At 31.0% G+C, this 12,864-nt stretch overlaps 2 protein-coding genes across 2 annotated transcripts; one reads left to right on the top strand and one right to left on the bottom strand.

Moving 5' to 3' along the window:
• Positions 1 to 370: 370 nt before the first annotated feature.
• LOC148202901 (rhamnogalacturonan I rhamnosyltransferase 1-like) lies at positions 371 to 6,017 on the bottom strand. The gene is made up of 9 exons (XM_088111024.1): positions 5,527 to 6,017; positions 5,113 to 5,427; positions 4,135 to 4,202; positions 3,964 to 4,055; positions 3,722 to 3,884; positions 2,390 to 2,679; positions 1,787 to 1,991; positions 1,367 to 1,524; positions 371 to 1,056 (listed from the first exon to the last, which is right to left on the bottom strand). The coding sequence occupies exons 2-9, from the start codon at positions 5,381 to 5,383 to the stop codon at positions 780 to 782; spliced, it is 1,524 nt and encodes a 507-aa protein (XP_087967150.1). The 5' UTR covers positions 5,384 to 5,427; positions 5,527 to 6,017; the 3' UTR covers positions 371 to 779.
• A 4,790-nt stretch (positions 6,018 to 10,807) lies between these two features.
• LOC148202902 (transmembrane emp24 domain-containing protein p24delta9-like) lies at positions 10,808 to 12,384 on the top strand. The gene is made up of 4 exons (XM_088109695.1): positions 10,808 to 11,040; positions 11,547 to 11,759; positions 12,094 to 12,170; positions 12,261 to 12,384. The coding sequence occupies exons 1-4, from the start codon at positions 10,816 to 10,818 to the stop codon at positions 12,382 to 12,384; spliced, it is 639 nt and encodes a 212-aa protein (XP_087965821.1). The 5' UTR covers positions 10,808 to 10,815.
• The last annotated feature ends 480 nt before the right edge of the window (positions 12,385 to 12,864 follow it).

A 12,864-nucleotide genomic window follows, 5' to 3' on the forward strand; every position in this document is an offset into this window, starting at 1 on the left:
TACAAAGTTAAAATTAACTTCAATTATACAATTACAAAAGTAAAACTTGACTTTTAAATTACTGTTCGGAACTGTATAATCCAATATAAATTTCTTAATCCTGGATTGCACAACTCACAAGATTTCTATATTCCAAAGTCCAGGAAGAACTTTAAACCAATGGAGAAAGTAACGATTTTAATATTTATAGAGTTACAAAAGAAAGTAGAAGGTGCAAAACGAAATGGCCTTGACTTAGTACTAAGTTTAGTATTATTTGCATATATTTCAACCATCTTTCCAGGCGTATTTAATATCTCCATAACTGTAGCATTTTTGTCGAAAAGGAACATCATTCATATTGTCTGACGACTTATCCAACAGAAATGTCTTCTAGGAAATAAAATTCTAATGTATTTCAGAACCATCAATACTCCAATTCATTAAAGTCATAGGTCAATTCATTAAATGATATCCTTTTAGGATACCATGATGAGTTACTCCTTCTCTTCTATCCTATTTTATGGTATACTTAATTTGAATTGTCAAATATTCATTGAATGAAACTATTAAGAGACAGAAGAAGAAAAAATTAACTAATGAAGGAAAAAAATGAACTTTTGCCAGCCACAATATAAGCTAATGCTTCTCTCTTTTCTTGTTATTTTTACTCCTTTGCTTTCATTTACTTGTTCCCTACAAAATTATTGTGATCTCACCGTATCTTTGGGCTGTAATCTTGATTCTTAACACAGCACCTGAGCAAGAATGAATGCATATTTTGGATTCCTCCTCCTAACTCATGATGATACCTTACTAGAGTTATGAGGACCTAGCAAGTCATCACAATTTGTTTCCTCACAGAGGCACTCATGAGGATTGGCATAGAAGTAGTCCTCTTCCTTTGGCTTATCTAAGATAGCTCTACGCCTAGTTGGCTGAGCAATTCTCCTCTCATGAACCACTCTCACAGCATCTGCAAACTGAATCCATGAAAGGGTTCCATTTTGATGCATATCAACTAATTCTACCACCTTTTTTCGGTCTAATAAGATGGTCTTTTTAAAACCAGAATACCTGCACACAAAAATGCTTAGAGACTTTGCAAGGATATTCATGTGAAATAAAACATAATTACTAAACAGAAAAATGCTAGCAACCCACTCTTCATCAGAAAACACTAAGATTAAGTGTCTTACTTTTTATTTGATGAGTTGCACTCTGGTTTTGTAGAAAGATTGCATTATACTAGCACTTCTCTTGGTAACAATTTAGATTAATTCAGAAGGATCCCACTAAATCAGTAATGTGAAGTTCACTCATTTTAATACAGGGTGTGTTTACATTCTCCAAAACCAAACTGCAACTTGCAAGGGTAAATACATACCTGCGATGACCTTCCACTAGTTTCGCCATGTTCCCATCATAGGTAGGAACAAATGCGTTACTGGCTACTGAAACCATAAAATCCAAGGCTGCCATCTGAGATGAATGATTCTGGAACTGTCGCAACTCGTCCCAGGTTAGCAATGTTTCCTTTTTCACCTAAAATTGCGAAGAAGAAAAGTCAGATGCTTCCATGCAGAACAATTTGAAAGGGAAGAAAGGAGGATCAAAAAGAGAAAATGCACATTTAGATCAGGGCCAACAGGTCAGAGGGCTAGACTAATTTTCAACCACAGACAGAATGCACAAGGAAAAATTTGCATAATCCACAACAACCCATTAGTATTATTCTGAACCATTTTAATATCCAAAAAATAAACAGAAAGTTAGTAGGAAAAACTATAATCCAATGAAAACTCACAATTCGTGGATATACAGATCTCAATTGTGCAAGTCTGCGTTCACCACCATAAATCTCACCAGCTGCAATATAGATCTGAGTCTCCCTACCAAAACCTAAGGCTCGCAGAACTAAGGCTGCCTCCTCTGGTGTCAGAGGACATAAGCCCTGTGATCTCCGCTCCTCAGAAATGATCTCCTTTTCCTTCCACCAAGGGAAAGCATACCTGAATTACAAGAGGAATTCAATATTGTGGCTCATAGCAGAATTTATGATCATAAAAATGTTTATTTTCTCAAAGTACTCCAAATCAACATATATAATTCATGAAATATAGTATAGAATGTCTACTCTCCAATTGGAAGTTTCCTCCAACAGCACAACTAACCAGTACCTATTATCAGTCCCAAACTATAATGTTCCTATTTTTCATCTCAAAATGAATAGAAGGCATGATTAACTATTTCAAATCAATGTTAATATCTATCACAGGGAAAACAGAAAAGATGTTCAGTTGTATCCTCCCCATCATCTCTCAGATAAGAACCATCTCTCTCAATTATTGACAAAAACAAGAATGGTTAAAAATCCAATATATAAAGCCAAACAAGAAACATAAAAGACCTCAGCTGCTTGAGCTCTTCAGCTTCTTTATCAGTGCAACCATGGGTACAACCAGAGAAAGCCAACATGTCCATCTCATATCTGAGATGCAATGCCACAAAAGTTCCCTTCTCACGAAGCATCTGAATCAATTTGTGCCCCAAATTTTCAATTTGAGGAGTGAACTTAAGTGCCTGGAAATTGACACGACACCTGAGTTTCTGTAAATCAAGTGGAAGACCATTGTTTGCTAGACGGGAATCAGTTTTGTTGAAATGTAACACCTTATGTTTTCCAAAAAGTGGTAAAATCTGCAATTGGAATTAACAGCATTAGATTAAACTCACTATATATATTGGTCATAAAAAGGTAACACAATATTACAAACTAATTATTTTCTTCTATGCACTCATGGAAGCCATAGTTCTGAATTTTGATACCTACTTTGGCACTACATCAGAAGCAACCCAGTCCAATTTTTAAATAAGAAACACAAGAAAAGCAACTTAAAGTAGTACTTGTGCCTTTCTTCATATTATTTCAATTTAATTCAGAAATTAAAATGCCTGACTTCAATGATAATATATTTCTTAATATAACACAGCCAATGGTCTCCATTTTCAACAACATATAACACATCTCTTCTCCTAAATTACACACTTGCCTCTCTTGTCCTTTTCTTTTTAATGAGAACAAATGAGATATTTAGGAAGAACAGTAACCTCAGATATGAGTCATGGAAGGTTAAAACAATTTCTTAACTATTATCCCAATTTACCCTCCAGCATGGATGGGTACAGACAGTACCAATGACAAGATGAAAGAAAAATTAAAATGCACTCCTATTTATATACTACAAGTTCACACTGCATTTTAGTCTTGCTGCATCACATAACAAAATCAAGAGTAATAAAATATAGCAAAAGTAACAATTAGTAAGTATAGTATGATTTCGAACAAGAAATCCATAATAATAGACTAGGGGCAACAATAATGCCCAAGTCCCAATCAATTTGCAGGAGGACAAATCTATTGACACATAGAATTCATCGTATCTTCCATGTCTATTAAATAAGACAGTAGCAACATGCCATACAATCATAAAAGTTAAGAAAGGCTTCATGGCCTAATAAAAAAGAATTAAAAAATGATTTAGGAGGGAATGACACACTTGTATCATCATAATGCTAACAAATAAAAGAATACATGCTGTCCTAAGTTTATAAATTTCAATTGCATAAAAATAAAGGTGAAGAATCACAATCACAATATCAAAACTTAAATTGCAATATGCATAGTATATAGTTTTTGGCATTTTTCTCAAATGGCATGAAACAAATAAAATGAGCCCACCTGTTCCAAGTAATACTTTTCGTTAGACCAGCTAACAGGAGGCATCTCCAAGGTAGAGTATCCACGTTTGCCACTGAACTTTTTTGGCACTTTTTTCACTATCCGAACTTCATCTCTTAGAGAATCAATAAAATGCTTCACATCAAAAATGTCCTCAAAATTGCTGCAAAAAGAAAACTAAAAACCTTAAAATGACAAGGAGGCCAAATTACAGGATACTCATTTTTTTTCAGACAAAGTACATACTAGGGTCTGCCCAAAATGATGTCTTATCAAGCTCCGGAACAACCAATGTGAGATTCAAAAACCGAGCAACTGTCACCATATCACAAATCTGAAACGTCATACCACTAAATGAGTATTTATGCTTGTCATACAATATAAAGAGAAACGGCAGAATAGGAAGTACAAACCGCAGCACGCATTTGATTCAAGCCCCCATTGCAGGAAACTCTTAGAAAACCATTACTTGTATAATTTCCTGTCAGGTTTCAGGTCAAAATTTTTTAACATATACCAAAAGGAGTTAGAAAATAGAGGTAGAACAGTTAAAATATCTTATCCAAAAAACCTACTATACCCACTCGCAATCCTTTTAACAACAAAAATACACAATAATGGAAATCAAAAGATGAGGCACACCAACAGGACACAATTTTTGTCCAGAACTCAGGACATTGTCACTAAATCCAAAACAAGCAAGCAGATTTGAATAAATTATTGTCCATTCATATAAAATAGTTATAAAAGAAGTCATATTAGAAGAACATAACATAACATAAATCTATAAATGGAGATCTTTCTGTAATATTTAGAGAAAATTACCTCTTTGGTTACAACTTAAACAGGTACATGTAAAACTACCAGGTATGAACGTATGCATATCTTAAGACCCTATGTTATTGTCATACATATTTGCTTTCCGTTTAAGTCGCTCCTGCCACCCCAAACCAAAACTGTACGGGACCACAAACCAGAATTAATGTTAAGCAGCTCTTCTTGCAGGAAATCCTCAAAATATGATGATTAAATATCAAAATCAATGTCGATGTTCAGAAATCAGTAAGATCTGTTCTAATCTTAGTTAGAAATTCTAATGCTCGCATCACAAAACCCGAATCACACCTTCATAAATACCAAATAATAATTGCTAGTTAACAGCCATAAGTCCATAAAGCATCGACGCTCCCCAGTGATTTCACCATCCACAAATCTATCACAATTGCACCTACTTTTGTAAGAACCATAGTCGCCTTTAATAACAATTAACAGATGGGTTTCATTGCTCAAACATATTATATACGTATCCAATGTCACATTACAGGTTCAAGTTATTCATTTAAGCAAACAAGAACTTAGCTGTAAGACAAGTATGCAGTAGAGAAACTAACTTCGAGGAAGAAAAGCAGGAGGCGATTGAGCAATCGCATTATCCGCTTGTATTGGAAGCTGAACTTGGGCTATGTTATATATACCATTAGTAATCCCAGAAATCAAATGTGAATGCCATAGTTCACTCACTGTCGCTAACTGAACCAGACACGTCCACAGCACAATGCTTGAGCACACACGAATGAACCAAATCCTCAAACGTGTCCTAGGAATGACAGGACCCGGAAATTTATCACACCTCACTTGTATGCCCTCTGATCTAACCTCCATTTCACAGCCACACACCTCATTGCCGCTTCATCGAACCTTAAAACCTTCACACAGTTTCCAACATTCCCACACAAACCAAATCAGCATAACACAAATAGACAACTGAATAATAAACTCATTAATGCAACCCCGTGAAGCCCTACCTCGGGCACAAACGATGCAACAAAGAGGACGAATCTTTTGCAGAAACTGAAACCGACCCAGAATTGAATTTGAAGCAGATTCTCGTGCACGAGACTCAAAACACGATCTTTTTGTTCTTCAAGAATCAATGAACAAAAATTTAACAGGAGAAAGAGGGGGGAAAGTGTTATAGAGAAGGATTGGGATAGCACGACGAGACAAAGATCCAAGAACAAGGGAGTGAAAGCAAAGGATCAAATCTCAACGACAAACAAACGGTCTTGCAATGAATTTTTTTATTCCCTTATCTGGGAAAATCGTTTTTCTTTTCCTCTCTCTCCCTCGTTTTTTCCTTGCCTTTTCTATCCCAACCACGATTTCGCCAATCTCAATGGAAGTTTCTCTCTCTTTTCCACAGAAAAAAATGTTAGCTTTCTCTTTCTCCGATTCTGATTTTCTTTCTTTACAGGAAGTTTTAAGAAGAAAAGGGGAATAACCCAAAATCAGTTACCTTTTCACAAGAAAATTATACAGACGAGATGAATGGATAAGAATCAACTAATCAAAATTAAAGACTTTCAAATCATTCTATTATACTTCTAACAACTTCTTATGGCTTCAAAATTCTCGAGCACACAAATCAATTATTTAAATAATTTTTAATTTTTAATATCTATATATACCTATTTGTTAGTATTTGAATGTATAGAATTTTTCATACTTTTATATCATTTATTTGATATTTTAAAAATGATGTACAAGTTTTCTATTAAAGCTTACAATATCTATATATACAAAACAAAATACAGTAATTTAAATACTTGCTAGATTTCATAAACTAAGCACTTGAGTCTATTCCATTTAAACACATTAAACTTAATTAACTTTTATATATATATATATATATATATATATATATATATATATATTAATACTCTTTTTAATTTACATGAATATGAATATTATTTGATTATTGATAAGTCACTTTTGGTTTATATCAGTATTCTTTATCAATTAGTTACTCTTAATTATCAATTAGTCACTTTTGGCACATTGCATGGGAAGTAAATTGAAAAATAATAAGATATTGAGTGATTAGTAAACCAATGGTAAGAATAGCTCTCTAAAGTAATTTAAGCATCCTTAAAATTGTCAAACGTTCATCAATTAAGATGAAATTGTCTTTGCTAATAAATTATGTATGCGTGTGAACATCAATTATTTAGGTTTATTGTTAGATATATACAATCATCCCAAGTAACATTAAGTATGCATGTTGTACTCTGTCATTTACTTGGATAAGTGATATAAAGTTAGAATCCAATTCAAATTTATTGGAGTTAGAACACAATTCAGAGTCATATATTATCATAGTTTCATATGAAATTAAGGTGTCAATTAATGTGGGAAATATTATATAAATTTATTTTAATTGTATTCATATCATTAATTTTTTTTTATTGATGAAACTGCTTCATATCTCTATCTTCCAGCTAACCACCAAACACACGGACACTCACGGATCTCTTTCCAGAACTCAGGTACACAAGCTTAATTCACAAATACACTTAGGTTCTCTTCTTTTGAATAGATTTGAGGGAGTGGATTTGAGAGGATTTGAGAGAATTTGAAGATAAATTTTTTTGTCGTTTATTTGAGTGAATTTGGAGGTAAACGAGAGTGAATTTGGAAATAATTTTTTTTAATTTATCACGTCAATACAATTATATACTAGTTCTCACAAATTTATTTCCAAATTCACTCAAATAAACGACAAAAAAATTTATCTTCAAATCCCCTCAAATCCACTCAAAAGAACAGGCCTTAGACTGTGTGTTCGTATCAGCATATTGGAATGTTCAAGAGAAAAGGTTAGAACGGATTTGCGAGAGTTCATTTCAACTGATATACAAAGATGAATTTGAGCTTATATGCGGGATATGCACATTTTCATCATCTTGCTAATATGCTCCGATTTACGGTGATTTTGATTAAAATCTCACCTTCCATTATTTGTAAAATACTATATAAAAATACAAACGTGAAATACTATGTAAAAATGCAAGCATTTTGATTGTAGAGGTTGGAGATGACCAAGAATGGAGGTTGGTCTATGGTGATTCAAGGTTGATGGCTGCTGCCATGTTAAAGATGAAGATGAAGAGTTGTTGAAGAGAAAGAAGGTGAATAACAAAGCTTGAAGAAGGAGTTGAAGAAGAGTTCTATTCGGTTCTAATAGTGCTGTATTCGATTATCATTTTTGAGTATTCGGTTCCAATAGAAAGAACAAATGCAATTGATACGTGTACTCAGTTTCCGCAAACTTGTATTCGGTTCCATACACCCCTTATTCGATTCTACTACACCCTTTATTCTATTTCCATGGTGATTTATTCATTTCCATATATGAGCCTGCACACCTCTCCATGCTTTTCTCCAGGTGTTGATATGTGTCATGCAGCCTCCAGCTTTTCTTCATCTCCTTATTTCTATTCTTCAAAAACAACTTTTTACTTTATTTCTTTTTTACTTCCATCTAATGTATATTTTTTGCATATATATATTACTAATATAATAATAATAATGGAATTTTAAATTAATTTTTATTTTTTCTCTCTTTATAATAATTTTTACAATTTTATATAATATTAACAATTATCATTTATATTACTTTTACTACTTTAGTAATCTTTAATTTTTATCAATTAAAACATTTTTTTATTTGTTACATCGATCAAATCCTATCCTAATTCTCACAAATTTTACTTCCAAATTCACTCTCACTCACCTCCAAATTCACTCAAATAAACAACAATTAATTCACCCTCAAATATCCTCAAATTCATCCACTCACCCTTCTCCAAATCTTTCCTTGAAAGTAAACACAACCTTATAGATATCGAAATACTATGGCATGCATTAAGATCACAAATTAATCCTATAAAAAAATCTTTAATAATAACTTTCTAGAGATAAAAAATAATTAATAATTATATTAATTCATTAACATATTGTTTTATAAATTAAAAATTATTAATATTTAATTTATTTTTTATTTTAAATAAAAATTTATAATTAATTTTGAATTAAAATTTAAATTGTTCTTTATCTATCAAAGTTTTAACCATAAAGAATTAATATCTAAATTTACAACCATTTGATCAAGTTTAACAACAAAAACTAATAAATTTAAAACCCTACTTCTAAATATAGCAAATTTTCGACTATCACTCAAGTCTTAGACTACAGTAAAATCAAGTTTTGATATTTATTATTTTTTAATTTTAATGTCACGTGTTAGTCAGAGTGATTAAATTGACGTTAAAATTAAAAATAGACATTCAAAAACAACAATCATTCGAGAGTTTAATGTCCTTTATATTGTGTTCATTTAAGAGAATGAATTTGGTTGATATCAAGGGAATAAATGTGAGAGAATTTGGAAGTGGATTGATTATTATTTTTTAAAATGGATTTGAATGTGAGTGAGAGTGAATTTAAAAGTAAAGTTTGTGAAAATTAGTATAAAATTTAATAGATGTGACAAATAAAAAAATGACTTAATTAGTAGAAATTAAGATTATCAAAATATTCTTAGTAATAATAATAATAATAATAACATTATTATTATTATCATTATTGTTATTATTATTATTATTGTTATTATTATTATCGTTATTATTATCATTATTATTGTTATTATTATCATTATTATTATTATCATTATTGTTGTTGTTATTATTGTTATTATTATCATTACAACGCATGTGAGACCAAATACTAACTAAATACAGGGAATTGTAATTGAATATAGTCCTTGTAGAATCAAATAAAGGCAAATAAATATCCCTCAAAGTGGAATCGAATTGAGCCTATGCTATTCCAACAACGTCCTACTCTTCCACCTCATCTGCAACCTCCATCACAACACCTTCATCTTCAACCTCTACAATAGACAACCCTTCATCTTCGACATTCACATTAACATAGACCACAAAGATCCACTTCAATGGCTAATGAGTATGGTCGCTTCCTCTTCATTGTAAATCTTGGACATTTGGTAATTTTACTCGTAATCATCGTAAATCCGGTCTACCTTGAGAGGATTCACTTTTGCTACCATCCTTCAAATATTCTTGATCACTCGTTTTTAAATCTTTGAAAACGGGCGATAAATTTCGCAATTCCTTCCTCGTCAATCAGTATACATTCTATCAAAATGAACAAAGCCTTAATGATGAATTTTACAAAATACCAACTTTTAATTGATGTCATTTCAAAATAAAATTGTGCAACATTTGATGTATGTTAGTGCACTATCATATGTTAAATATCTTTTTATTAAATGTTATTATGTAATAATTTAATTATTTAATTATTCCTTTACACAAATAAAAATCCCTTTTAATAACATATCTATATACCATATATAATTATAACATCTATATCTACATCTCCTAAACTCATTCATACAAATATATTATCTTTTCAATATATTATTTTTTTATTCCCGAATTAGAAGAAAAAGATAGGATTACGGTGGAGAGAAAATATAAAAAGAATTTTTATTACTATATATAATTTACTTTATTAATATTTAAATAAATTATAAATGTTTATTTTATTATATATTTTTAAAATAAATTATAAATTTTCATTTAATAACTTTTTTCATAATTTTCTAAAAATGTAAATATATTTTCTTTTATTTCAAATTAATAAATTTTATATGTTTTTTAAATTAGTTTCATCTTATTTTATATAATATTTTTAATTATTCGGATGAAATTAAGTATTGATAATAAATATAAAAATATACACATATATATTATAATAATAAAATATAATAAATTATTATTATTATTATTATTGTTATTAATATAACTTAGGTATATTCAAAACTTTATTTTTCTATTTGTGGATAGTTCTTTTATTATAAATATTTTTTTTTCGTTTAAAAAAGGTTAACTTTAAAAAATTGTTAAATTGAAAAGGCAATCAATTTTTAAAATATAAAATTGATAAGAATTGATGTAAAATTGCTAAGAATTTGTTTACACTACAATATATTTTTTTATTAATATTACATATTTGTTAAACAGCACAAAGAAGGAAAGAAATACAAAGTAACCAACCACGATGAACTATGAAACAAATCTGACAAACATACTCCATTGAACGATAAACAGGGAAAGAATCAAAACTTGGCCAACTTTGTAATAATGGCACATAATATATATATATATATATATATATATGAATTCACTGTACATGTTTCATGTTTTGTAAGACCTCGTCACTGATTGTACATGAACACTATGTTTAAACTAAACCCACAACCCCATTGGTTTTTTCTTCTGATTTTTGGACTGTTTTCATATTCAGTTCAATCACTGAGGTTTGAATTGGAATCTGGTCAGACCAAATGCATAACCGAAGACATAAGGAAGAATTCAATGACAGTGGGCAATTACAGTATCATTAATCCCAATGTTCATCAACCCTTGCCTGATTCTCATACTGTCAGTGTTCGGGTATATTTACTGCTTATTTCTCAACACTCGTTTAGGTTTTTATTATACAGTAATTTTTCGTTTGATGTAATGGTTATCAGTTTTTTTTTATCTGGGGTGTACCTTTTCATTTCTATTTCACCAATGTAGTTATTTTCCATTTTCACTCGGAGTCTATAAGTTAATAAAGATTTGAAATTTTTTTATTAAAGTGGTGTAAGTTTCTTATATAAACTGAATTCATATCATTTTATTGACGCTGTTTCTTCCATGAATCTCCTTAAAAGATTCATGGAATTAGTGTGGAATATTGCTTCCGTTGAACTTGTAGTTTTGAAATGAATTCTTGAATACACTTGAAGGATCGAAAATTTGACCCACTTTTCTGAATTGGATCCAACAGAAGAATAAGAGGGTAGGAAGAAAATCAAGAAGTAGAAAATTAAACTTTTGATGCTCATTTTTAAAAAATTTTGTGCCTGAATTAATAGTGGTAAATTTGAATGATGGGTTATTTGGTTTATCAGGTGGGTTCACTGGAAGGGAGCAATATTTATCACGAGAGTGATCATGTTCAGTCAGGACAGTTTTCATTTGTGGCAGGAGAAAATGGTGATCACATAGCATGTTTCTGGGTTGGCCATCAGAAACCCCAGGTAACACTCACAATTGATCTCGATTGGAGAACAGGTGTTGCAGCAAAAGATTGGTCTAATGTTGCAAAGAAAAGCCATGTAGATGTAAGTGGGTGTTTGTATTAGTATTAAGGATGTATATTTGTTAAACACTTTCTTACACAAAACAATAGATACAAAGATGGATGTTAAATAAATTAAGATGAGTAAAAATAATCATATTTATATTTTCTCATACAGCTATTAGATATAACAATAAGAAAGGTAAATGTGAGATTAAAAAAAGAAAGATTAGTAAAATGTAATTTAAGGATTTGTTTAAAGAAACATATAACTCAAATCCTACTGTTTATCCCCACCCTTCATCCTTGTGTAATGCAAATAGTGTGAATTTTTCAACCCTTCAGTTATCATACACTGATTTGTCTCATATTTGCAGGGAATGGTTCGTCAGCTACAGATTTTACAGGAAGTTGCCTCTTCCATTCACGAGGAGACTGTTTATCTTCGAAAACAGTAAGCATGTACATTAGTTTGTACCTGAATTCTTAATTCAAATTTCAAGAGGATTTTAATGCTTCTTTTATTCACCATATTTGCTTTAAGAGAAGAAAATGGAACTGCACAACTGGACAACCAACACCAGGATATTGTGGCTGTGCTTGCTTTCATTTTTTGTCTGCATGTCAGTAGCAGGGTTGCAACTATGGCACTTGAAGACCTTCTTTGAGAAAAAGAAAATCCTCTGAAATTTTTTCATTTCTTTTATATTGTGCTCATAGCATACCAGGGCATCAGTTTATAGCATATACACATGTGGAGACCTCTAAGTTATGCAATATTGTTCCTTTTATTTTGTTGAAAATAGATAAATTCATAAGGAAGTTATTTTGTTGAGTTTTAAAATACAGCAAAAAAAATTGAATAGGTTATTATAATGTGTGCTTAAACAGTGCATTTCTATTCACAGATGTGTTCAAACTATGCACTTCTTGTTACGATATTTGTGTATCAATTTATTCTTATAAATAGAAGATTGTGAGAGGGATCAATTAAGCCCTCAAGAATTATTTCTTTTCAATTCTATTCACAGATGTGTTCAAACTATGCACTTCTATTCACAGTATAGCACTCTGGTTGAGTGATGGTGTGATCATGAAGGCTCATGGCCTAGAGTGACCTTCACTACCCTGGAAAAGGTGCAGTTCTA

The sequence above is a fragment of the Vigna umbellata genome, chromosome 3 (assembly GCF_029865625.1).
Source record: "Vigna umbellata cultivar VRB3 chromosome 3, Vumbellata_1.0, whole genome shotgun sequence".
Lineage (NCBI taxonomy): Eukaryota > Viridiplantae > Streptophyta > Magnoliopsida > Fabales > Fabaceae > Vigna > Vigna umbellata.

What these genes read in the sequence shown, in the direction of transcription:
- LOC148202901 (XM_088111024.1), bottom strand. Translation starts at nt 5,383, where the DNA reads ATGGAGGTTAGATCAGAGGGCATACAAGTGAGGTGTGATAAATTTCCG. An exon ending in TTTTGGGCAGACCCTAGTAT is followed by an intron (nt 3,885 to 3,963) that starts GTACTTTGTCTG and finishes TTCTTTTTGCAG; the next exon opens with CAATTTTGAGGACATTTTTG. An exon ending in AAAAGTATTACTTGGAACAG is followed by an intron (nt 2,680 to 3,721) that starts GTGGGCTCATTT and finishes TTCCAATTGCAG; the next exon opens with ATTTTACCACTTTTTGGAAA.
- LOC148202902 (XM_088109695.1), top strand. Translation starts at nt 10,816, where the DNA reads ATGAACACTATGTTTAAACTAAACCCACAACCCCATTGGTTTTTTCTT. An exon ending in CAAAGAAAAGCCATGTAGAT is followed by an intron (nt 11,760 to 12,093) that starts GTAAGTGGGTGT and finishes TCATATTTGCAG; the next exon opens with GGAATGGTTCGTCAGCTACA. An exon ending in ACTGTTTATCTTCGAAAACA is followed by an intron (nt 12,171 to 12,260) that starts GTAAGCATGTAC and finishes ATTTGCTTTAAG; the next exon opens with AGAAGAAAATGGAACTGCAC.